Genomic DNA, 27677 nt, shown 5'->3' on the forward strand with positions numbered 1-27677 from the left:
TTTTGGCACGTAAATAGAATTGTGTTGAGCAAAAGATGTGGAGTGTGCATGAACATATACATTCATCGCCATATCGTATCGTCTGTAACACCCCTCTGGGAATGCAAATGTTTGGTCTGTCCGGAGATGCAAAATACTCCTCTCACCTGGAGTTGTTTTTACGTGCCAGGTGGTGGTGTGGGGCAAGCAGGAGAATGCGTTTCCAACAGGTGCCATGGGCCCCATCTGCCAGTGCTCCTCTGTCCTGGACGCCACAGACTCTGCGACAGCTGTAGCATTTGCCCCTCGCGAGGCATGTGACGGCAGGTATTCACTAGCGTTAATTTATTGACATCTAAAGAACTTTCCATTTGTCGTTTACCTCTGTGTGGTGTGGCTCGCATACACTTTCACATGGTAGATGTGGCTTTCTCCTACACCAATGATAAACTAGGAATAACTCAAGGTTTGTCGGCGGTCACAAATATCGAACCCATTTGCATTATTGTAGCACTTTGGCTATTCATTGGCCTCATTTCCGCTATTCATCAGGCAACTCTTGAAGCCATTCACAGGCTCATCAACCTCAACATGAACAAATACATGTTGCTGAACAACTCCGCATCATTAGAAAGGAGAAGAACATGTTGGAAAGAGGTGGTGTCAGGGGATATCACGTGACAATATAGCAATCATTTTATGTAACCACTTTAGAAGTAAAATGCATACAAGTTGTGGGAATGAGATGGATTCGGTTTTTTTCATTTGTACAGGGTCAAAGAAAGTTATAAGCTTTTGAAGTTGCTACCATTCAAGATGATGATGTTGCCATGTGATTAAATTACTTCATCTTTGACTTGTAAGGCATGAACAATGACGAGATTAAGTAAACTGCTCTAAATAATTGGTATCTTTTAAGTTCTTAAATTTGGCAGTGTGCTGGCACAATTTAGTTTTTCATTTTTAATTTACTGGAGGACTGGGGCAGGTTCACAATAGAAGCGGAGAATGACATAAACCTACAATTGGCAGTGCTGCATCCACACACCAAATGCGAACATTGATTAATGCTAATTACATCCTATCATTTAACTGTTATTGACATGTACTGCTGTGTAACGGTTGATAGCCAGGAAGCTATTTTAAAATGTATTGTCTTTTTTTTTTATTAAATGATGTACCGTGTTTTTTATCACTTGAGTGGATACTTTTTGGCATGGAATATGAAGACCGATATCTGCTGAGCACGGTGGGGTCTGTCATTTTGTGTTTATTGTATTATAGTTATTATCTTTTGTGTCATATCTGTTAACGTTATTGAATTCGAGTTTTTGGGTCACACCAATTCAAGAATGACCAAATTTGTATTTTCAAAATTAATGTGATTTTTTTTGTCCCTACACAGTGTAAACAGGACTGTGCTAGCGAATCATCTGAGCTCAAACTCAATTAACCTTGTGCACCAATCGCTTTGTGAAAAGTGTGCGAGATATAAAATGTTTGCACTGGATTGTAGCGGGCAAAACATAAGAACCTCTGGCTTTATGAATTACACTGACTTGTCACAAGGGAGGCCGCATCTGACTTTAGAGCAGACCAAAAGCATTTTATGCTGGCATAGGATGATTCCCCTGAAATCTCATTTTCCATAACTGGCAGACAAGGCGGTTGATGCCTATGTCATGAAACAAGAATGTGAATGTTCTTGCGCAGGTAAAAATGTGACTTTTAAACAATTTGTGTTTTCATTTCATTTGCAAAAAATATAGAAAATTACCAGCAAACAACAACAGTTACAAGTGATTTTTTTGTCATCTGCTGTTGATGGCAGTCTTACGCTATTTTAAAATATCTTAAGAAATAACTCTGCAAAAATGTAAGTTATTTGAATTGTGCAAATCCACTGTTTGATGGCTCTGTTCATATATCCCATAGGCAGAGCAGCCCCTTTTGACGTTTTTATTTACCTTAGCTTATAATTTCTGAGAGGTGGTGGGAGCTTGGGAATGCCTTTAGCCAGTATTGGATTGACCATGGCTTGTGATAGTATTTCTAGTCACCGAGCAGTTTTTGCAGACGTCGCATGTACATACTTCGCAAAGCATTCACATGCGTAGGAAAGTTATCTTGGCTTTTTTCTTTTCTCTGGAATATTTGCTGCAGGATTATTTTTTTGATATATTCTTTGTCTTTGTGTTAGAAGTGAAGGGATTAATCTTGGATTTCTGTTTTTGCCTTATTGGCACCTTTTGTGGCATGAAATATTAAAATACAGCAAGTTTTATAGCTTCACTAGCGGAAGTACCCGGCTTTGCCCGGGTGAAAAATATATTTCTTAAAAAACCTTACATATATATACACAGATACTAAGGTATTGTCAAAGCCCGGTGGGCTGTTTGTACATTTCTCCACCAACAAATATATGAGGCTTTCACAAGTTCAAAAAGTTGTAGAAAGTGTGGGGTAAATAGTTGATGTCAAAAGGTTTCCGAAAATTGTGGTCTCCACCCCCCATATACCTACGAGGGGTAAAGATATTTTTTATCTTTACCCCTCGTAGGTATATATACTAACAACACCTTACATACAACAGAGGAAGTGGTATCTATTGACTCTGTAGTAGTATCTACTGACTGTACCGTAGTATCTACTGAGCCAGTAGTAGCTACTGACTGTGTAGTAGTATTTAGTGACTGTAATAACTACTGACCATAGTAGTATTTACTGGGCCTACAGTAGTATCTACCGACTATATACTCGTAACGACTAACTGTATAGTATCTGCTGACTCTATAGTTGTATCCACTGACTATAGTAGTAACTACAAAATCTATAGCAGTATCTACTCACTCTATAATAGTATCTACTGACTCTAGTAGCTACTCACCCTGGTAGTATGTACTGACTGTATAGTAGTATATACTCACTGTAGCAGTATTGACTGACTGTAGCGGTATATACTGACTGTTTTAGTATTTACTATAGCGGTATCTACCAACTCGATAGCAGTATCTACTATCGCTACAGCAGTGTATACCGACTGAGGTCGTACCTGCTATCACTACAGCAGTGCATACTGCTGTGTTGGTACCTGTTATGATGACAGCAGTGCATATTGTGGTGGAACCTGCTATGATTACAGCAGTGCATACTGCTGTGGTGGTATCTGCTATGATGAGAGGAGTACATATTGTGGTGGTGGTACCTGGTATGATAACAGCAGTGCATATTGACTGTACTCATCATTCACCCTCACCATTCACCACTCACAACTCACCCTTACCACTCATCCTCACCACTCACCACTCACTATTCACCATTCACCCTCACAACTCACCACTCACCAACCTCCCTCACCAATTTCCCTCACCACTCACCCTCACCACTCACCCTCACCACTCACCCTCACCACTCACCCTCACCACTCACCAATCACCATTCACCCTCACCACTCACTCTCACCACTAACCCTCACCACTCACACTCACCACTCTCCCTCACCACTCACCACTCACTCTCACCATTCACCCTCACCATTCAGCCTCACCACTCACCCTCACCACTCACCCTCACCACTCACCCTCACCATTCACCCTCACCACTCACCATTCACCCTCACCACTTTCCCTCACCACTCTCCCTCACCACTCACCAGTCACGCTCACCACTCACCCTCACTACTCACCACTCACCCTCAACACTCACCCTCACCGCTCACCACTCACCCTCAACACTCACCCTCACCGCTCACCACTCACCCTGACCACTCACCACTCATCCTCACCAATCACATCCTCACCAATCACCACTCACCCTCACTGCTCACCCTCACCGCTCACCCTCACCACTCACCCTCACCACTCACGCTCACCCTCACCACTCACGCTCACCCTCACCACTCACCCCTCACTAATCACCACTCACAACCGCCACTCACCCTCACCACTAACCCTCACCACTCACCCTCACCACTCACTAATCACCTCTCACAACCGTCACTCACCCTCACCACTCACTCTTACCACTCACCCTCACCACGCACCCTCACAACAACCACTCACCCTCACTACTCACCCTCACCACTTATCCTCACCAATCACACCCTCACCAATCACCACTCACCCTCACTGCTCACCACTCAACCCCACCACTCACGCTCACCCTCACCACTCACCCCCACCACTCACCCCTCACTAATCACCACTAACAACCGCCACTCACCCTCCCCACTCACCCTCACCACTCACCCTCACCAATCACCACTCACCCTCACCACTCACTACTCACCCTCACCACTCTCCCTCACCACTCTCCCTCACCACTCTCCTTCACCACTCTCCCTCACCAGTCACGCTCACCACTCACCACTCACGCTCACCACTCACCCTCACCACTCACCCTAACCACTCACCACTCACCCTCAACACTCACCCTCACCAATCACCACTCACCCTCACTGCTCACCCTCACTGCTCACCCTCACCACTCACCCTAACCACTCACGCTCACCCTCACCCCTCACTAATCACCACTCACAACCGCCACTAACCCTCACCACTCACCACTCACCCTCACCACTCACCCTCACTACTCACCACTCATCCTCACCAATCACAGCCTCAACAATCACCACTCACCCTCACCACTCACGCTCAACACTCACCATTCACCCTCACCACTTTCCCTCACCACTCTCCCTCACCACTCACCAGTCACGCTCACCACTCACCCTCACTACTCACCACTCACCCTCAACACTCACCCTCACCGCTCACCACTCACCCTCAACACTCACCCTCACCGCTCACCACTCACCCTGACCACTCACCACTCATCCTCACCAATCACATCCTCACCAATCACCACTCACCCTCACTGCTCACCCTCACCGCTCACCCTCACCACTCACCCTCACCACTCACGCTCACCCTCACCACTCACGCTCACCCTCACCACTCACCCCTCACTAATCACCACTCACAACCGCCACTCACCCTCACCACTAACCCTCACCACTCACCCTCACCACTCACTAATCACCTCTCACAACCGTCACTCACCCTCACCACTCACTCTTACCACTCACCCTCACCACGCACCCTCACAACAACCACTCACCCTCACTACTCACCCTCACCACTTATCCTCACCAATCACACCCTCACCAATCACCACTCACCCTCACTGCTCACCACTCAACCTCACCACTCACGCTCACCCTCACCACTCACCCCCACCACTCACCCCTCACTAATCACCACTAACAACCGCCACTCACCCTCCCCACTCACCCTCACCACTCACCCTCACCAATCACCACTCACCCTCACCACTCACTACTCACCCTCACCACTCTCCCTCACCACTCTCCCTCACCACTCTCCCTCACCAGTCACGCTCACCACTCACCACTCACGCTCACCACTCACCCTCACCACTCACCCTAACCACTCACCACTCACCCTCAACACTCACCCTCACCAATCACCACTCACCCTCACTGCTCACCCTCACTGCTCACCCTCACCACTCACCCTAACCACTCACGCTCACCCTCACCCCTCACTAATCACCACTCACAACCGCCACTAACCCTCACCACTCACCACTCACCCTCACCACTCACCCTCACTAATCACCACTCATCCTCACCAATCACAGCCTCAACAATCACCACTCACCCTCACCACTCACGCTCAACACTCACCCTCACCACTCATGCTCACCACTAACCCTCACCACTCACCCCTCACTAATCACCACTAACAACCGCCACTCACCCTCCCCACTCACCCTCACCCTCACCAATCACCACTCACCCTCACCACTCAACCTCACCCTCACCACTCACCCACACCACCACCACTCTCCCCCTCACCACTCTCCCCCTCACCACTCTCCCCCTCACCACTCTCCCCCTCACCACTCTCCCCCTCACCACTCTCCCCCTCACCACTCTCCCCCTCACCACTCTCCCCCTCACCACTCTCTCCCTCACCACTCTCCCCCTCACCACTCTCCCCCTCACCACTCTCCCCCTCACCACTCTCCCCCTCACCACTCTCCCCCTCACCACTCTCCCCCTCACCACTCTCCCCCTCACCACTCTCCCCCTCACCACTCTCCCCCTCACCACTCTCCCCCTCACCACTCTCACCCCTCTCCCCCTCACCACTCTCCCCCTCACCACTCTCCCCCTCACCACATGTTGAGGGCGATCCTAAAGGAATCTACAACCTTCGATGATTCCTTTGCGCGATTCAAAGAATCGATTCCTGGCGCATAGGAGGTTTCCATTTTTAATTAGAGTTTTATTTTCATTGTTATGTTATGTTTTAAAGTTTTCAGGAGTTTTTATTATATTTTAGCCCCGGTCAACGCCGGATATTTCCCATTCGTAGCAGTTTATATAAACTCTATAACCAACTAATATTAAACGGAAATAAGGCGATTCTAAATGAATCTACAACCTTCGATTCCTTTTAGCGATTCAGAGAATCGATGTTTGGCGCGGTCGGGTTTAGAGTTTTAATTACACAGTTGTATTTTCATTGGGATGTTATGTTTTAAAGTTTTCAGAAGATTTTAAATGTATTTTTCCCCCGGGCAACGCTGGGTATATCGAGTTTATACCACAAAGTCGACGCCTGACAGACTTGCGTGTCGAGGCCTAGTACCGTGCAGAGCCTCCGGCCTCGCCTAGATTGCCCACCCGGCCTGAGGCTGGGTACTGGGGCCGTTAACTCCCCCCCCCGCGCTACAATAATACTGTCTAATCGCTATAATTGTATTATCTACCGACCCTATAATAGTAATTGCACACATTGGGGTGGGGGGGGGGAGTGAAGAGGACGTGAAACTTTGATGAATTTACCTCAGAGTCGCGTGTTAATGCGTGCGCATATTTTTTACGGGAATTAAAAATGGCGTCCACCCCGCAGCGAAGTTGTTGCTACCCGTTGCCAGGGGCAACCGCCGTGGTCCGCGCCGGTCGGCGATATTAAATAAATGAATAAAGATTTAAATAAATAATTAAAGAGAAATCGCACTAAATCGATAATCGGTCCGATTTAAAGTTTAGAGACGAAAAATCGGAAATGCCTAAGTTTACCGCGGGGCCGGGGGCGTGCCCACCTGCAAAATTTAATCTCGGCGAACCCCACGGTCCGAGAGCTACATCCCCCGCAAGGGAGCGTACGCAGACGGACGGACGGACAGACAGATAGACAGACAGACAGATAGACAGACAGACAAAAAATGAATTATATAGGTTAGATTAACTTTGATGTAATTTTCCTTTGTGTAAGTGAAGCTCCCACATTAGCAGTCGATGCTTACAATGCATTACACCTATTGACCAATGTATTTCCTGAGATAATGTATTCCAATTTCCCCCTTTTCCTGCTGTGTCTTGTGTAACGTTTATGTATAACCCACCTTAAGTATTAAAATCTGAAGTATAGTTGAGGTCATGATGTCAATTTTAGCCCCGGTACAATTGTTGCTCCAAAACTAAACCTCAGCTCTTGTTTTTTTTCTGCAGATTGGAATTTTTTAAAGTTAATTTGGTTTTGCCAGTTGTGTTTGTAATATGATGAGCAGTAACAAGTGTACAGTTGAACAACTATATTTTATATTTTAGAGGTAAATCAAGCATTTCATAAAATATTGGTAAAATACACAATTCAGTGTTCTAATGTTTTGTGCGGTCCTTTAATTGATTTTCAATGTTGTCCATGCACTTCTCCAAAAGTAACACGCTATAATTGATTCACTCTAATAATTGAATTTAGTAGCTATATTTCACTATGTCGAAGGCCCAAGCCATTCTAACTAACCATTTGTGTTGTTTTGCCTCTAAAAACACGTGGGCCTGTGTAAATGTACATCGTCGTGTTTAAGCCTGCTGTTATTTTCTAAAAGGGTATTATCTCTTGTTGATCAGGTACTTGATGGCGGTGGGGTTGGAAAGTGGGAAGATTTCCCTGTACTTGTGGAACGCCAGTGCTGATTCTGCCGTTCTTCGTGACTGGACACCGTGGGCCTCTTTCAGCAAAAAGTACAACCCACTGCACACATCTGCATACCGCATGCAGCTGACACATTCACATTAGTGTATGTGCGAAATGTGTTTCCTAATGTCATGCATAGGATACAATGTTTTATTAATGAGATTAGAATTTTTCAAATGTATACACTTGCTTTTTTTCAGACCCCACTCACCTATATTTTTGCAACTGTAGCTTATGCAATTTAGCATTCTCGGAGTCCATTAAATGCATTGCTGTAAGCAGTTTTGGAATCGCATTGAATGTAAATGTATTTACAAATCTCATCTTAAATTGCATGTCACCGCTCATAAAAGTTTAACTCAAGAATGTAATATTTTTTTACACTTTCCAACTAAGGTTTAAACATTAATGCATTAGCTCTGTCCAACCGTCCGTAACGCGGAGGGGGGGGGGGACTCTATAGAGATGATCCAATATGAACACAATTTCAGTGTAAGGTTGTGTTGCAATCGGGTACTTACTCAATTGAAACCCAGCCAAATTTATGAAAGGGTTTCCGAAAACATGAAGAAACAGTCCAGAGCAAAAAGGACTCTTTGCAAATATGCAAATTAATTAGCCCTAACAGCAAACTGTTTTCTTCTATACTCATAATTAAATTCTTTCAAAGACCAATGCACGTTGGAAAGCGTTTACATAAAACATGCATAGACGTAATTTTTTCTAAATTGTTGAACATTCCGGTGGATTTGAATGATAATTTTTGCACCTCTGCTGCAGCATGTCGCACACGCTGGCTGTGAAGCGGCTGCGTTGGCGGCCCCGGGTGGGGCGCGCGGGATGCGACACGGACGATGTTGAGGACGAGGCCTGGCTACAACTGGCCAGCGCTGGAGCTGACAGCGCTGTCAGGATATTTGACGTTTACGTACCCGGACATTACATTTGAAAATTGTAAGGTTGTGTTACAGTTAATCGATAAATAAGTTGCATGTGGTGGGGTAAAATGCAGGCAACTCTCACCTCTTTCAAGATGTCTGGCCAGTGTGGTAGACTAGGCTAAAATATGTATTAATCTGCCTCCATTCCAGGGGAAGCCGTGTAATCTGGTCTAGTTTTGTCTTGAAACTCTAAAACGATGATTTTTTTTAATTGGAGAAACAATCAAGAGAAAATGTATTGATTTGAAGCTTTCGTGACTGCAGAAATTCATACAGTTTGGTTCATTTGGTAAAGTCACGTGGATAGAAAAATAACTAATAGATCACGACGTTTCGATCGCAACACAAGCAATCATCTTCAGGTGAAAAAATACAGCAGGTGGACTGCTTGAGGCAGGAAGAAATGTAGCGAGAGAGCTATTGTAGCCAAAGGTTATATACGTTTGAGGTGGGTACAACCCAAGGGTAAGTGGGCGGGGCTAGAGATGGAATTTGCAAGTAAATGTAAGATTGCAGAGCTAGGCATACCTCGGCTAATCCGAGGGGGGGAGGGAGGGGCTGCTGTTACGGGCGAGAGGGTGGGGGTGAAATTCAAAGAGAAAACAGGGTGAGAGAGAGAAAAATAAAAAAGATCAAACTTGGCAAACTTAGAAATGTAATGCAACTCAGAGAGTCGGCCAACACAATAGTTAACACTTTACCTGGTTGATCAATGTCTTTCCAAAGATTGCTAAATTTGCATCCATCTTTTTGGTTGAAGTCATGTCTGAGTTGTGTGGAAATCATCCCCGTAGAGGTGGTTCAAACTTGATTTGAAGCTTTCGTGACTACAGGAATTCATACTCAACAATTCTGCCACCTAAACAGTACCTTAAAGTAGTACAGTATGTGCATTCATTCCTCATACTTCAACTCAATATATAAGAATTTTACTATTTCGGAACGTATGAAACAACAAATCTAAATGATTTGGGGGAAAAGATTGAGTAATGCTCAGTCTATCGTTTGTCCAGGCGTGCATTTTATGCCGTTCCACGTGGTGTGGGTGGCTCACTTTTCACACTGTACTGGTTTCCTGCGCTGCTATGCGTGCCGTCCATGCTTGGCTTGTCTTGGTTCGTTCCTTTGTGTTGATCAAGCCTAACACTATACTGTGCAGGATTTCGCCTCCTTTTTTAACAGTAAAATTAAGTCAAGATATCTGGAAAGAGGCCATTAAGTGCAAGTGATCTCAGAAGTGCAAAAATAGACCTTATCGCAATTACTTTGGATGTATGTACTGTACAGCATTTTTATTTCGTGACTTGTTTTGAGTTATTATTTTATCATAAAATCGATTTTCCATTCAATATGTGCTTTAAAAAGGTTTGCTGCATTCTTAAGTGTGATTTTATTTTGTCTTGGGGTCACATTTTTGTGTAGGAATGCATATACAATGATAATGGAAGTCCATGGAAAAGTAGTGTGCTGGTGAGGTGGAAAGGTACCGACTAATATAGTCTGTCTCACCTCCACACACAGTATTGGCACTGGAATCAAACTTGTCAATTGGGGGTGGTCCACTATTCCAGAGTAACCCCTGGTGACGAGCCCCGAACGGCTGTGCGGATACTCACAAGCCTCCAGCTGGGTGCTGTTCAGTTGGAGTTTTTCCCAGTGGATGAGAGGGTCGCCTCAAGAAAGGAAAACAGTTGTCTGTGCTTATGCACCAAATATCAGTTAAGAGTATTTGGCCTTTTTGGAGACGGTGGGTGCAGTGCTCGACAGAATGCCGCCTACAAACTCCTTAGTCTTACTGGGCGACTTCAATGCTCACGTGGGAAACGATGGAGATACCTGGAGAGGCATGATTCGGAGGAATGGCCCCCCTGATCTGAACCCGAACGGTGAGATGTTATTGGAATTCTGTGCTAGTCACGGAATGTCAATAACAAACACCATGTTCGAACACAAGGATGCTCATAAGTATGAGAGCACCTTGGGCCGAAGGTCATTGATTGACTTTATAGTTGTATCATCGGACCTAAGGCCGTATGTTCTGGACACTTGGGTGAAGAGAGGGGCAGAGCTGTCAACTGATCACCACCTCGTGGAAAGTTGGATTCAACACTTGGGCACAAACCAGATAGACGGGGAAGGCCAAAATAAATTGTGCGGGTTTTCTGGGAATGTCTGGTGGAACACTCAGTGAAGAAAGATTTCAACTTCAACCTCCGGGAAAACTTCTGCACTCCCGGGGAGGTTGTGGACATTGATTCCAAGTGGACGATGTTCAGGACCTCGATTGTGGATGCAGCTGCGAAAAGCTGTGGCCTGAAGGCAGTTGGTGCCTGTCATTGTGGCAACCCTAGGACCAGCTGGTGGACACCAGTGGTGAGGGAAGCTGTCAAGTTGAAGGAGGCTTTCCAAGCTAAGCTCAGAAAAAGGTCTCCCTACTCGATGGAGAGGCACCGGCTTAACAAGAGGGCGGCAGCTGCAGCAGTCGCTGAAGCTAATGCCTGGGTATGGGAGTAGTTTGGAGAGGCCATGGAGAGGGACTACTGGGCAGCCTCAAATATGTTTTGGCAAACCATTCAACGCCTTGGGAGGGATCGACGAGATGTGGCCGAGGCTGTTTTCGGTAAGGGTGGTGTTACATTGACCTCAACTAAGGTGGAAGGAACACTTTCAGGAGCTCCTCAACCCGGTGGACATGCCCTCTCAGGAGGCAGCCCTGGAAACAACTGGGAGGGGGGTCGTTTCCATCGTGGCTGCTGAAGTTGCAGTGGTTGAGGGCCTTCATAGCAGCAAAGCAACTCGGGTGGACGAGATTCGGCCAGAGTTATTGAAAGCGTTGGACAGTGTAGGAGTGTCGTGGCTAACGCTCCTCTTCAATGTTGCATGGAAGGTGGGTACAGTACCTCTGGTTTGGCAAACTGGGGTCGTGGTTCCCATTAAAAAAGGGGACCAGAGGGTGTGCTCCAACTACAGAGTAATCACACTCCTCAGCGTCCTAGAAAAGCTTATGCCAGAGTGCTGGAGAGGAGGCTCTGCCCGGTAGTCAAGCCTCAGATTCAGGAGGAACAATGCAGATTCTGCCATGGTCATGAAACAATGAACTAGCTCTATTTCCTCACATATTTGAGGGGTTACGGGAGTATGCTTCTCCAGTCTATCTCTGCTTTGAGGACTTGGAGAAAGCATATGACCGTTTTCCCCCTCAATGTCTTGTGGGAGGTGCTGCGGGAGTATCATGTACCGGTGCCGCTTTTGTGTGCTATCTGGTCCCTCTATTCCTGGAGTGAGAGCTGTGTCCATGTTATTAGTGGTAAATCAAAGTCGTTCACTGTGGATGTTGGACTCCACCGAGGGTGTGTCTTGTCTCCACTCCTGTTTGTGATTTTCATGAATAGGACATCAAGGCGCAGCCGAGGTATGGAGAGTATCCAGTACGGGGGCATGGAGGTGGCATCGCTGCTTTTTGCAATGGTTTTACTTAACTTGACTCCTGTTTGTCGTGGTCAAATCTTGTAATCAAAATTTAGTCTACTTTCTGTTGTCCAATCAATTCCAAATTTTGCGCACGTACTCAGATCTGGTGACAATGCATGCCTGTAACAAAATCGGCATCGATTATTCAATTAATTGGCTCCTTTAAAGCATTTAACATTTTGTATGTACGCATTATTTATATAAATTTTTGTGTAGGTCAAAAACGCTGTGGTCCCTAAACTCTCGAATCGCCTCGCCCAAGAAGCAGGCGCCACGTGTCTCAGGCGTGCCTGCTCCGTTTGAATTAGTTTAGGGCACCCTCCACACAAAAGATGTACGTTGAAGATTCATTTATAAAAGAAACAATTTATTCAAGTAAGCATTGATGTGGGAGCAGGCGCCGCATCATTGACGTACTTCTCGACCGTGAGTTAAACGAAGTTGTGAATAAAACCGTTGTTTTGAAAAAAAAAATCTGTTTTTAAGGAGTTTATAATAGATGACGTCCTCTTTGCCTCGTTAGTCTGATCTTGGCCCCCACACTGAGTACACACACGCAGCGCACACACATAGTGTCCTGGCTTGGGGGATTGCTTGGCACAACAGATTTAATCCGAAGGGTCCCTATCAGGAAAGTCCCACGGTTTCCCGGTGCCAGGGGTTTGGCCGACCCTCGCAGGACAATTTACATCACGGTGCCGCTGAGTTGGCTTAATAGTGTATGGGCGCAAAAAGGTTTACCGGGCCAGCCGCGATGAGTCATTTATGACATCGGGAGAAGCTGGGGGGGAATAAGCGAGAAGGGCAGACCATGAGGACAGGGGACCGCAGCGCCACAACCCCCCCCCCCCGACCTCCCTACCTAATATACACTCGCAGGGTGTGTATTCGCCAGTCGGGCGCTATTCCGAATTAACAAGGGTGAGTAATGCATTCCTGAGTATGGAGGGGCAGACAATGGATCGCAGAAGCATCGGCTGCGATGGTCCATGTAAGGGCAAAAAAGGGGGAAAAGAGCTGGAACGACAGGTAGGCACACGATTGGCTGTGCGGACAACACGACCCCGGGCTTTTAAAAGTCAGGGGGATAAAAGGAGAGCTCGGGACCATTCAAACAGAGATCTTCAACATCTTGGCCACCAAGACCCCCCCCCCCCTGCCATCCGGCCTTCTCGGGCCGCTCGCAGCATCCATGTGACGCCAGTGAGTGCCGCTACGAAGCAGTGATAGGCAAGGCTTTTTTGTCCTCTTTGTCCATGCGATGCCGTGAGTACAGCTACGAAGTACATGATAGGGCGTTTGAGTGACTGGGGACTTGGGCAGGAGTAGGCTCGGCTCTTCTCGCAAAATATTCCCCCCGGGTAGTGCGTGGTTTGCGCTGAGAATAAAAGTTAGCACAGAGCATAGGTGTGGTGTCTGTAATTTCTGTGTAGAGCGACTGCGTGGGGGAATGCGCGGTGAGAGTGAATGCGGGGCCGCGGCGTGCGCGCGCGTTAAGAGGTAATCGCTTACAGGTTTGAGGACGTTCGTGCCCCCTGTGTTAGCGATAGCTGCAGTGTGCATGGGCGTGTGGTCTAACTCCGTGTGGCTCCAAAACCAGCAGCACGAGTATGTCCCTCAGGGCGCCAGCACGGGGGCCCCATCAATCGGTGGATGGGGGCCCGGTGGGAGCCAACCGATGCGGTGGAGGAGGAAGCGTAACGGGCAGATGTCGCGCCCCATGCACTTGAATTGTTTGATGCAGAGTGTGAAGCGGCTGGGATGAAGATCAGCACCTCCAAAGCTGAGGTAATCGTTCATTCCCGGGAGATTGTTCTCTATAGGTGAGAGGGGAACCGCTGCCTTTAGAGGAGGAGTTTAAGTACCTCGGGGTCTCTCGCGAATAATGGTAAGTGGGAGCGGGAGATGGGCTGGCGGATTGGTGTGTCCGCAGTATTGCGGGCACTAGCGTTCTGTGGTAGTGAAGCAGGAGCTGAGATCTCGAACAAAGCTCACCGTTTACAGGTCGATATACATTGCCACCCTCACCTATGGCCATGAGCTTTGGGTAATGATCGAAAGGATGAGATTGTGGGTACAAGGAGCTAAAGTGAGGTTTCTCCACAGGGTTGCCGGGCTCACTCTCCGTGATCGAGTGAAGAGCTTGGTAATCTGGGAGAGCCTCAGATTCGAGCTGCTGCTCCTCCGTATTGAGAGGAGCAAGTTGAGGTGGTTCGGGTACCTGTCAAGGATGGCCCCCGGTAGACTTCCCCGGAACTCTATTGGGTAAATTCCACTGGGCGAAGACCCCGGGCCGGCCCAGGACACGTTGGCCGGACTGTTGTCGCTCGGCTGGACTGGGAACGCCTGGGAATTCCCCAGGAAGAGCTAGAGTCTGTCGCCAGGGAAAGGGAGGTCTGGACCGCCCTACTCAACATGCTGCTGCCGCGACCCTCACCAGGACAAGCGGACTGAGAAACGAACAATAAGCAGTGCAGTAGATATCAATTCGATCTTTTACACATTGAGTCCTCCAGACATCTTATGAATAATCATGCCAATAACCTTAGATTAAAATGGTTCAGCTTGGTTGAGTGTTCATATATAAAGTTGTTTTGGTGTCCAGGGTAATATTTGGATAGCTTGAGGGTGCATTATCGTTTGTAAAGTGGAAAAAAAGAGGTGCTGATTGCCAAGAGGCCACTTTTTGATCTGTCTATAATCCAGTGCAAGGCTCCACAGGCTTGAAAAGGCTTTTGACCGACTGGATGCTTTGCAAATAGTAGGGCACACGATATGGAAAATACAAAGGCTTGGGGCATCAAAAGGCAATTATTTGATTATGGTTCGCATATGATTTTTGCATGCAGCCTCAGGCCACACTCCAGTGAGGATGCTTACAAACTAATTTATCTGACAAAAGCACCAGATATGGGCAAAATATATTTTTTGCAAATGTTGCACAGCATAATTTCAGGTATGCAATCTTTGAATTCATACTATAGAGCAAGTAGTACTATTTGATTAGGAATTGAACACGGTCAGTATATGGCAAAATGCAGGCTGTTCTTTTACGGCCCTGCTACATTTTATACGTAAAAAAGCATTTGTTTTGCTTTCATAGACTGGGGCAGAGTGGTGTTGGAAACGTGTACTTTCAAGATGACAAATGGGGTGGTGGAGCCAGAAATATACTCAGCTGACAGTTGATACTTAGTGCTTATTTCAATAATACTCAAATGTCAGGATTCCGTTGAAGCCTGAACACCATTGCTAATCGTATGATGTCATGTTGGAGGTTGATATATATTTACGAATATATTCGGCATTGATAAGTAAAGTTAAATATCTGAATCTTTTATTTAATATCCATTTTGCAAGAGCTGTACTTCCAAGTCTAAAGCGTAAATATCACACTTCATGAGAGCCTCCCTACTTGGTTCTATTTTTGTAGTTATTGTCTAGGTAACTAACATAAATAATGATACTGATCATTCACTGGCTGGATGGTGTCTTGGTCAGATAGTACAACTTGACATTTGTACAGTGAGAGGAAAAAGTATTTGATCCCCTGCTGATTTTGTACGTTTGCCCACTGACAAAGAAATGATCAGTCTATAATTTAATGGTAGGTTTATTTGAACAGTGAGAGACAGAATAACAACAAAAAAATTCAGAAAAACGCATGTCAAAATTGTTATAAATTGATTTGCATTTTAATGAGTGAAATAAGTATTTGACCCCCTCTCAATCAGAAAGATTTCTGGCTCCCAGGTGTCTTTTATACAGGTAACGAGCTGAGATTAGGAGCACACTCTTAAAGGGAGTGCTCCTAATCTCAGCTTGTTACCTGTATAAATCTTGTCCCTGACATCCTCGGAGAACTCTTTGGTCTTGGCCATGGTGGAGAGTTTGGAATCTGATTGATTGCTTCTGTGAACAGGTGTCTTTGTCTTTTATACAGGTAACACGCTGAGATTAGGAGCGCTCCCTTTAAGAGTGTGCTTCTAATCTCATCTCGTTACCTGTATAAAAGACACCTGTTCACAGAAGCAATCAATCAATCAGATTCCAAACTCTCCACCATGGCCAAGACCAAAGAGGATGTCAAGGACAAGATTGTAGACCTACACAAGGCTGGAATGGGCTACAAGACCATCGCGAAGCAGCTTGGTGAGAAGGTGACAACAGTTGGTGCGATTATTCGCAAATGGAAGAAACACAAAAGAACTGTCAATCTCCCTCGGCCTGGGGCTCCATGCAAGATCTCACCTCGTGGAGTTGCAATGATCATGAGAACGGTGAGGAATTAGCCCAGAACTACACGGGAGGATCTTGTCAATGATCTCAAGGCAGCTGGGACCATAGTCGCCAAGAAAACAGTTGGTAACACACTACGCTGTGAAGGACTGAAATCCTGCAGCGCCCGCAAGGTCCCCCTGCTCAACAAAGCACATATACATGCCCGTCTGAAGTTTGCCAATGAACATCTGAATGATTCTGAGGAAAACTGGGTGAAAGTGTTGTGGTCAGATGAGACCAAAATGGAGCTCTTTGACATCAACTCAACTCGCCGTGTTTGGAGGAGGAGGAATGCTGCCTATGACCCCAAGAACACCATCCCCACCATCAAACATGGAGGTGGAAACATTATGCTTTGGGGGTGTTTTTCTGCTAAGGGGACAGGACAACTTCACCGCATCAAAGGGACGATGGACGGGGCCATGTACCGTCAAATCTTTGGTGAGAACCTCCTTCCCTTAGCCAGGGCATTGAAAATGGGTCGTGGATGGGTATTCCAGCATGACAATGACCCAAAACACACGGCCAAGGCAACAAAGGAGTGGCTCAAGAAGAAGCACATTAAGGTCCTGGAGTGGCCTAGCCAGTGTTCAGACCTTAATCCCATAGAAAAATCTGTGGAGGGAGCTGAAGGTTCGAGTTGCCAAACGTCAGCCTCGAAACCTTAATGACTTGGAGAAGATCTGCAAAGAGGAGTGGGACAAAATCCCTCCTGAGATGTGTGCAAACCTGGTGGCCAACTACAAGAAACGTCTGACCTCTGTGATTGCCAACAAGGGTTTTGCCACCAAGTACTAAATCATGTTTTGCAGAGGGGTCAAATACTTATTTCCCTCATTAAAATGCAAATCAATTTATAACATTTTTGACATGCGTTTTTCTGGATTTTGTTGTTATTCTGTCTCTCACTGTTCAAATAAACCTACCATTAAAAGTATAGACTGATCATTTCTTCTTCTTGGTTCTTTCGGTAAAGTCACGTAGAAGGGAAGTAATAAAATAATAAAAATAAAACATAATAAAATAAAATAATTCTCACGACGTTTCGGCTACAACGCAAGCAGCCGTCTTCAGGTGAAGAATGAGACACTACCAAGCTAGGAGCTTATATATAAGCTGGGTTGGAGGTGGAAGAGCGCCTTAACAGAAAGAATGTGCATATGAAGAGGAATTTAGCATATTCATGGGAAATGCGTAGGAGGTGGGCGGGGGGGTTTCAAAGTCATATTATGCCCATGCATTATTCAGGATCAGCAGCACCAAGGGGGGGTGCAGGGAGTAGCATTAACAAAGGAAAGGAATGTTAATGATATGTAGCTGCAGTTACTAAACAACCACGTAGAAAACTAAAGTATAAACTACATAAAAAACTAAAGTATAAACTGCATAGCACCATCAGTATACTTACTATACTCTACAATAAGCTGAGTTACTAACAGCAAGTAATACATTACAATTCTACGTCGTAAAAATTATATAATATGCTTCCATCTAAACTTTATTCTCTTACATCACACGAGCATATACCGATTCCAAAGAACACAGGATGAGATGTTACTATCCTTTGTGCAAGCACTTCCAAGAGTTCATGGACAGTGAGCCTGGTGAAATTTGGGGAGTGCATCGTCAGTAGTGAACCTTTGGTTCCTAGGGTGTTTCGGCCTTTCATACTATACACCCTCCCCAAAGGCGGCCAGCGACAGGGTGATCAATCCTACGCTTGCGTCCCATTCCCAATTAGTCATAGGAGTTGCCTTGTTGTTGATAGCCAACATCCCATGGGACTATGCATGGCAGGGGTGTCCTCCTCCCTGAGTCAAGCATTGTTGACTGCATACCTCCTGGCCCTCTCACTTTGGGGCCCAGCTGGGGTCTTTCCTCTTCATCCAGAGCCACTGACTGCTGCCTTCTGCCGCCTCCGATACAGCTCTGATTGCCGAACGCTGGCTCTGGCCCTTAATTCCCAGGTCTCTAAGCAGTCTGGTTGTAGATGTTGCCACAAAACCTCTGCAGCCCACCTCCACTGGTCGGACTTCTGTATTCCAGCCATGATGCCGTGCTTCGGCAGCTAGATCGGCATAGCGCAGATGTTTTCGCTTATAAGCCTCATCTACTGAGTCCTCCCAAGGTACTGTGAGCTCAATGATGAAGACCTTCTTGAGCGAACGGGACCAGAGCACCATGTCAGGTCTTAGGGTGGTGGTTGCGATCTCCGGAGGAAACACAAGTTGCCGGCCAATGTCAGCTAGCATTTTCCAGTCGCGGGCCAAGCGCAGCTGGTCTCGCTCTATTGGTGTAGAGCCACTCCTCGGTGGTTTAGCCCCTTCGCGGACAAAGGTCGTCCGTAAGGGGTGTGATGCTGCTGGGGGTGGTAGGGAGTTGGTGGCAGCTCGCTTGTCCTCCAGGGCGGACGCAAGGTTTTTAAGGACTTGGTTGTGACGCCAAGTGTAGCGTCCTTGGGTGAGGCTTGTTTTACACCCTGTGAGAATGTGCCTGAGGTTGGCTGGCATGGAACAGAGGGCACAGTCCAGATCTTCACCATACCATTGGTGAAGATTAACTGGTGTTGGAAGGACGTCATATGTTGCTCTGATGGAAAAGCTCAACTGCCTCGCTTCCATGGCCCACAGATCCTTCCAGCTGATCTTCCTCTTCTCCACACTGTCCCATCGAGTGCACTGTCCCTGTTTGGCAAGAGAGACTGCCTTGGCCCACCTTGCAGCCTCCTCCTGATGGCGTACTTCCTGCACTACCATCTTCCGCCGCTCTGGTGCAGTGGCTTTACTCCAAGCAGCACGGCTAGTTAGCCCAAGGCCTCCTCTCCCTTGCTGAACATGACCCGCAATGTCAGCATGTCTGAGGGCTGCTGTTGCCTCCTGGACTGCTTTTCCTGGCCTCCATTTGCGCCCAGTTGCCAAGGTCGGCGCGTTGTTGCTCACCACTGGGTCTCGAGATTCATTCAGTGTCATCTGGAGCCTGGTTTTTGCACACTTGAATTCCTCGGTTAGACTGGTGAGGGGCAGCTTGAGGACACCATCAGGACATCCAAAAAGGGTAGCTTGCCGGCCTGCTCTAGACCAATTTCTCGACCAAATCAATTCCATACACCCAGCCATCAGATTCACCATGGAAGTCGAAAAAGATGGCAAGCTACCCTTTTTGGATGTCCTAATCAAAAGGAGACCTGATGGTTCAATGAGCCACTCTGTCGACAGGAAAGCCACCCATACGGATGCTTACCTAAAACCGGATTCCCACCACCATCCATCCCAGAAGAATTCCCTCATCAAGACTCTATGTCATAGAGCCCAATGCATCTCCGACCATGAACACATTTCCAGTGAACTCAAACACGTACGCCAAGCTCTTAAGGCTAATGGTTACTCCGACTACACAATCCGCAAAGCCATCACTCCAACCATCAAGAAGGATCCTGTTGAGGAGCCTTTCAAGACCATCACCTTACCCTACATTGCTGGGGTCACAAAAAAGATCTCCAAAATCCTGATTAAACACAAGATCCAGGTCCGATTCAACACAGTACATCAAATCCGTGATCTGGTACCGTCTGTAAAAGATGTGGTTCCAGACATACAGTACCCTGGCGTCTACAAACTAAGTTGCCTCTGTGGTAGCAGTTACATTGGGGAAACCAAACGACATGTCTCGGACCGCATCCGTGAACATAAAGCTGACCTGAAACACGGTAGGACAAACACCTCAGTCGTGGCAGATCACTGTTACAACTCAGTGGGCTCACATGACATTGACTTCTCCAAGACAGAGGTTCTCTGCAAGCCATCTGGCTATCATGAGAGATTCGTTCATGAGGCGATCCACATATACAAACACAGAGACAATTTTAACCGAGAAGATGGATTCTGGCTTAGCAATCATTGGAAGGACGTAATAAACCATTTCGATACACATTAAGGTGGGTAGAATAATACATAGTGTTATATTAATATGTATAAGGTATAGGATGGTTTATAGCAATACAGTATATAATTTAATGTTGGGTTTATCTATGGCAGTATATAGTACGGTATATGCGTGTGATGTAAGAGAATAAAGTTTAGATGGAAGCATATTATATAATTTTTACGACGTAGAATTGTAATGTATTACTTGCTGTTAGTAACTCAGCTTATTGTAGAGTATAGTAAGTATACTGATGGTGCTATGCAGTTTATACTTTCGTTTTTTATGTAGTTTATACTTTAGTTTTCTATGTGGTTGTTTAGTAACTGCAGCTACATATCATTAACATTCCTTCCCTTTGTTAATGCTACTCCCTGCACCCCCCCTTGGTGCTGCTGATCCTGCATAATGCATGGGCATAATATGACTTTGAAACCCCCCCGCCCACCTCCTACGCATTTCCCATGAATATGCTAAATTCCTCTTCATATGCACATTCTTTCTGTTAAGGCGCTCTTCCACCTCCAACCCAGCTTATATATAAGCTCCTAGCTTGGTAGTGTATCATTCTTCACCTGAAGACGGCTGCTTGCGTTGTAGCCGAAACGTCGTGAGAATTATTTTATTTTATTATGTTTTATTTTCATTATTTTATTACTTCCCTTGTACGTGACTTTACCGAAAGAACCAAGAAGATGAATCCCTGCAGTCACGAAAGCTTTAAATCGAAATTTGATCATTTCTTTGTCAGTGGGCAAACGTACAAAAATCAGCAGGGGATCAAATATTTTTTTCACTCACTGTATATGGACAAGTGTTGCTTTTTTAACATCAAACATTTTATTATCTAAACAAGTCTCAGATTAATGTAACGTCCTAGTTCCCTCAATAATGTTGTGGCCTATATTTGTAAATTATTACTGAGTTGCTGTGCAGTATTTCAATTAATAGGAAATGCTAAGGCTTACAGTATGTCCTTTGTATTCAAGTGAGTGCGTGTCCCTTAATCACATTCGATGTCTGGTGGATTTTAATGAAGAGTGTCTTTGCCACATTTTTTTAGTCGGTGCCCAGTGGTGATGAATATGAATAGCTTTTAAGATCCTGCTTGGCTGGTGGGACGAATAGACCGATGCCCACATAAGCTCCTGGTTGTCCAACTTCCAGATTAATTACACCCAGCAAGAGGGGGTGCCTCCACCAGTGTCTCCACACTACACCCATGACTATCTCATCAAAAGTTTGAAATGTGTGAAATTCACACTGGCTGAAATTATATGTGAAGTCCCTAGGATCTCATTGATTGCTCATTGATTGCAATCACACAAGATCCATTTGCCAGTACATTAACATGAAGCTAACGAGTTGTATATTCATTGGCTGGATTTACGCCGTTTTGTGTGTAATTGCTACCTTGACATAGCGACAGTACCTACTGTACCTTGCCAATCTTAGTTATATTAAATTTACAATGCATTGTTTTTATTGTTATGATTTGTTAACTATTTTTCACGTTTTGAAGTGGGATCATGGAGATAAGATATGTTCCACAGTAGAGGGTTATTCATTTATAGATGCCACACTGATTTATAATAACCCTGGAAGTTTCTTAACAATTGGTTAAAGGTTGTGAAAGTGATGGCATCCATCACATTAGAGCAGTGGTTCTTAACCTTTACTGCAGCCTTGCACCCCTTTGGTTCTCAATAGTAAAAAACGTATGCTAATAAATACATAGGTTTGATTAAACAAAGTAGTTGTGCTTATGTGCCCGTGCTAAATTGTGTTTCGATTATTTACCTTCTAAAAAAATCTGGCCATGTCTTGCACCCCCAGAAATGGCATCTCGCACCCTCAGGGGATGCGTGCACCCCAGGTTAACAATCACTGCATTAGAGGAACGGAGAAGGAAGGAGGCAGGCAGCATGGATGGGGATTAACGGATCGGTGGCACGCTCGCATAACTTATTTTCCAAAGAAGTTTGGGTGTGGGCCAACGAAAGTCCCGTCATGCACATTCAAGCAACAGTGTTAATAGAAGATGGTGACAAATGAGAATGTGTTGCTTGTACAGGATGCTACACTCAACAGACACTAATCACATTCCATCGTTGTATCTGCCGCTGTATTTTAGTGGGGCATCTCTAAATAGATCGCCCTGTGTTCACATTACAATGTTGGCCATAAATGTGGTTCTCCAACATTTCTGGACTCGCGGACCACTATCAACCCAAAAACGAATGTGCGGACAATTGTGCACCAATTGTGTCTTGAAAATTCAAACTACTCAAAAAGTGCTGTGAAATGTAATTAAAAAGCATAAAAACTAACACATTCCTGCGGAGGGAGCTGGTAGGAACGTTGGGTTGCTCGGTCAATGGCCAGGGTCAACGGCGGCGTGGTGTATTCCGCAAATATGGCCGACTTTGAGGACGGGCACAAGCCGGCGTGAGTAGGTTAAACGTTGAGTTTTATAGGCGCACCACGGGGTGACCAGCCCCTCCCCACCCAGCCCCACCCCTCCCACCCCCAACCCAGCCCCACCCTCCCCACCCAGCCCCTCCCCACCCTCCCCTCCCCACCCAGCCCCTCCCCTCTCCACCCAGCCCCACCCCTCCCATTTTTGGATGCACGACGGACGGATGGACACAATAATCCCCTGTGGGCTGGTGTAACCAGGAGGTTCCTACCAGTATTAACTTGCTTTGTATTGACTTCCACCGATGAGCTGACTGATGCTACTAGTTGTGATAATGAACAGTAAAGAATAACTTCCCCACAGCCTTGCGTACCACCAGTGGTCTTGGGACCATAGGTTTTAACCAATAGGAAAGTATATACTGTAATAGCAGCCTTTTCATTCGTCTATTAACATATTAAACAGTGGACACCCATAGATGGTCTTTGTGGTTCAGTATGTTTATACGTGTGCTGGTCTGAAATTTATTGAAGGGCATTTTTTTCAGGACGGCTGTGTGCTGTTAAGGAGGGTTGTCCAATATGGGGTTGTGAAAGTTTAATCAACATGCTGGGATTCATATATAGTCTGTGTGGGCCGTTTGTCACTGGAAACGCTTGCATTAACACGGTACAGAGGACACATTAATTATATATGTAGAATTATTTACAATGTGGCAAGGGTGCGGTACAAAGCAACTGTGAAATTGAAATTAAATCATTTATACGATGGAAATTAAAAGTCGATCAAAGTTAATGTCATTCCAGCATCCTTGAATTTGACTTTTAAAACCAAGGAAGCATATATGCATTCTGGTTTAACATTTTACTACACCCAAAATTGGTCCGTGTACATTTGTTACATGGCAATTTGCGTGTAAACAAATGTGATTTTGATATTGTCAGACCAATTACCTTTGTGTTCCACACTAGGTTTGTTGATGTGTTAAGCTCTACATTTTGGTTTAATAATTTTACATTTTTCTCGAATAATGGATTGTTTTGCCATACGTGGTTCAATCTCTAAGTCTCCCGTTTTTGACAGAGTTTTCCCCTTTTTAAAACTGAGTTTGTGTTAACCAATAGCATTGCTCTCTCAACATCCTGAATGTTGTTCATGATCTTCGTGGAAGATATTTTTCTAGTCATGAACTGCACGACATGACCATCAATCTGGCATGTTGTGCAATATATGAACACTTGCGCTTTTAGCATAAACATGATGTGCGCACTGTTGCTTTCATGCAATATTGTACTACTTTTTTCATTATTTGCCCAGTGAGATATTGTCATCATCAGCCTTGGTCAATCCACTGCTGGATGAAGGCCTCCCCAAGCTGCCACCATCCCTCATGATATTGCGATTTAACAATTCACGTAATAACTTCTTACCAGCTACTTTAGGTAAACAAATGTGATGCGTTCATGCTTATAATCAGAAAACCTTTTAACAAAATGCATTCTCCTAAATTGAGCCATGTGAAACATTCGTTATTTTTACAGTTCAGAGAGAACACATTAGTCATGGCTGTCTTAAATTACCATGTGTGTCAAGCTCCAAAAGTCAAAGTGATTTCCTGCTCAAATGATCATTGGAGTGGTGCTCATGCTGAGCCAGTTGTGGACATTTCTTATGACAGGGGTGAGTCTCTCCATAGGACAACCCCTGTTGACCTGCTTACTCCCCCCCCTCCCATGCCTCAAAGTAGTACTCAGGTTATCGCCCCAGGGGTGGGATGACAAACTGAGTCGACCTCCAACCTGGATTTTTAACTCTCCACATTGCAAGCCTGCTTGCTCGACTGCTGAGCCAGATGGCTGGATCCAAAACATAACATGAACGGTACACAGTTGGTTGGCAGGTCTAAGGTCTCCAAGATGGAAAATGATATTTTCTTATTCTATGTAATACATTGAAATGGAGATTATAGTCTACTAAATGTTACGAATTCATGTTTTATCATATGAAGGGTTGACCTGTTTAGTGGTATTGTTATTCACCAAATCACATTAAAACATATGCTATTGTCTGGGTTCATATACAGAATTGGTTAATTGTCACATTTGTACCACTTAAGGATGTACTGTCATATTAGATTTTCTGTGGCTTGCTGTTGATTTTATATGCCATAGAATAACAATAGTCAAGAGGGAATATGCCAGAATCACGTTTTGAATGGAACCTTGAGTGGATGAAATTAAAGCTGTACAATTACAGAAGTTATTGACTGCACATGACCCTGAAGTATATACTGTGTGCATATATATTGTTTAATGTCTGACATTTTTTTGAATATATTTTTAAATAAAATGTTTACCTGGATAAACCCTTGAGATAGAGCACCTCATTTATAAGGGTGTCTAGGTAATAGTTGCATATATTTTTTCTTATTGTAACAGTTTATATTGCACTAGTTGTTCGCGGACGCCCGAGGCGCCCATTCACAAAAGCATTTCCGGCCTTTGGCCAGGAAAAGTCACAAAATTTGCACACGAACGACGAATTCATGCAAGCACCCGATGCTCTGTTTAGAAGTTTGATAATATATTATTATATTATTCATCATAGAAAGATAGATAAAGTTGCGCGCTTACCAACGTAATGGAACATCTGTCCCTGCGACTTGTTGATTTTGATAGTGTATGCGGGGAAAATGGGAAATTGTCGTCGTCATTGCAAAACAAATGGCAAAGTCGTACTCTTAGGTTTTTTCGGTAAAGTCACGTAGGTAAAACAGAATAATAAAATAAAATAATAATTAAAAATAACTAATAACTAGTGATCCCACTAACAGCCTAACGACTAAAACCAACAAGATCATCACCAGTTCGACTTCCCTAATCGAACCAACCAAACGTCCCTCCCTAAAACCCTCGGCTGCAAGACCTCCCAGATTCTATGATCTTCCCAAGATCCATAAAGAAGGCACCCCACTACGGCCCATAGTGTCCACGATCAACTCTCCTACCTACAAGCTAGCCCGTTTTCTATCAGATACTCTGCTTCCCTTCACTGGTAAGACCACTTCAGCAGTACTTAACCCAAATGGTTTCTATGATCAAGGACATGGTACTGTCTCCTGATGATATCCTCATCAGTTTTGATGTGGTCTCTCTGTTTACAAAAGTCCCAGTGCTTGACACCTTAACAATAATTGAAGACTTGGTCCAACATGGACTGAACTCGGATGTACCTGCGTTGGTTAGGCATTGCCTCACCAACACTTACTTTAACTGGAATGCCACCTTCTACAAACAGAATAAGGGTACCCCTATGGGCTCCCCCTTGTCACCAGTGATAGCTAATGTTTTCATGGAGAAGTTTGAATAAGACGCCATATAGATGTCTACCCTGCATCCTTCCCTGTGGAAGAGATATGTGGATGACACTTTCATCATTTGGCAACATGGCCTCCCAGCATTGAACCATTTCCTGGACCACATCAATTCCAGACATCCATCCATCAGATTCACCATGGAAGTGGAGAAAGATGGCAAACTACCATTCTTAGATATTCTGTTTGAGAGGAGACCTGACGGATCCTTGGGACATTCTGTTTACAGGAAAGCCACCCACACAGATTCCTACCTGAAACCGGATTCTCACCACCACCCATCTCAAAATAATTCTCTCATCAAAACGCTATACCACAGAGCTCATTGCATCGCTGACCATCACCACCTGACCAGTGAATTGAAACATGTACATCTGGCCCTCAAGATGAACGGAAACTCTGACTGTACTATCCGCCAAGCTGTTTCTCCCACCATACAGAAACAACCAACTGAAACTCCGATCAAAACCATCACGTTGCCATACATAGCAGGCGTGACCAAAAAGATCTCCAAAATTCTAAACAAACATAAGATTCAGGTCCGATTCAGTACAGTACATAAAATCCGTGATCTAATCCCATCTGTGAAATGTCATTCCTGACTTGCAATACCCTGGAATTTAAAAAACTGAGTTGCATCTGTGGTGATTGTTACATTGGGGAAACGAAACGTCATGTCTCTGATTGGGTCCGCGAGGACAAATCAGATCTGAAACACGGCAAAACTGATTCTTCCGCCGTTGCTGATCATTGTTACAACGCTGTGGGCTCTCATGATATTGTCTTTTCCGAGACCAAGGTACTCTGCAAACCTTCTGGCTACCATCAAAGATTTGTGCATGAAGCCATCCAGATATACAAACATAGACATAACTTCAACCGTGATGATGGGTACAATTTGAGAAATCATTGGAAAGATGTTATTAACCATGTATTTTACCGAGTTGTTGACATCCCCAGCGTTTAACAGTGCTGCTATTTTTTTTGTTTTGGAAGCCAACACCGGCCGTAATTCTTGCAGAGGTGCTTAACAGGTACCTTCCCCTTATAGCCCCGCCACCCTCTCAGTCCCTGACTGCCACATTTAGATAAGCTCCTCTCCCCTCCCCTTAACCAGTATATAAGATCTTGTCTCTTGGATTTCCCTTCACTTGATACAGTAAATTTGGCTGTCACGGTCCCACCTGAAGCCGGAGACTTGTGTTGCCTCCGAAACGTCGTGATTTAATTTAGTTATTTTCATTTATTATTTTATTATTATTTTACCTCCGTGACTTTAC

The 27677-nt window shown here is 45.2% G+C and overlaps 1 protein-coding gene and 1 long non-coding RNA gene across 4 annotated transcripts in view; one reads left to right on the forward strand and one right to left on the reverse strand.

Moving 5' to 3' along the window:
- The window catches only part of ELP2 (elongator acetyltransferase complex subunit 2), a 51500-nt gene extending 42040 nt beyond the window's left edge, over positions 1-9460 (forward strand). For 2 of the 3 annotated variants that reach the window (XM_078857575.1, XM_078857584.1), the window contains exons 20-22: positions 170-306; positions 7925-8038; positions 8772-9460. In XM_078857575.1, the coding sequence (XP_078713701.1) occupies positions 170-306; positions 7925-8038; positions 8772-8940 (420 nt within the window). In that variant the 3' untranslated portion in view covers positions 8941-9460. Of the gene's footprint in view, positions 1-169; positions 307-7924; positions 8039-8771 lie in introns of those variants that run through there. The other variant, XM_078857593.1, reaches the window with a different exon arrangement.
- Positions 180-27355, reverse strand: LOC144933086 (uncharacterized). The gene is made up of 3 exons (XR_013636979.1): positions 27338-27355; positions 25658-25685; positions 180-269 (listed from the first exon to the last, which is right to left on the reverse strand). It is a non-coding gene; the product is annotated as an uncharacterized LOC144933086 (long non-coding RNA).
- Between the last annotated feature and the right edge of the window lie 322 nt (positions 27356-27677).

The sequence above is a fragment of the Lampetra fluviatilis genome, chromosome 1 (assembly GCF_964198595.1).
Source record: "Lampetra fluviatilis chromosome 1, kcLamFluv1.1, whole genome shotgun sequence".
NCBI lineage: Eukaryota > Metazoa > Chordata > Hyperoartia > Petromyzontiformes > Petromyzontidae > Lampetra > Lampetra fluviatilis.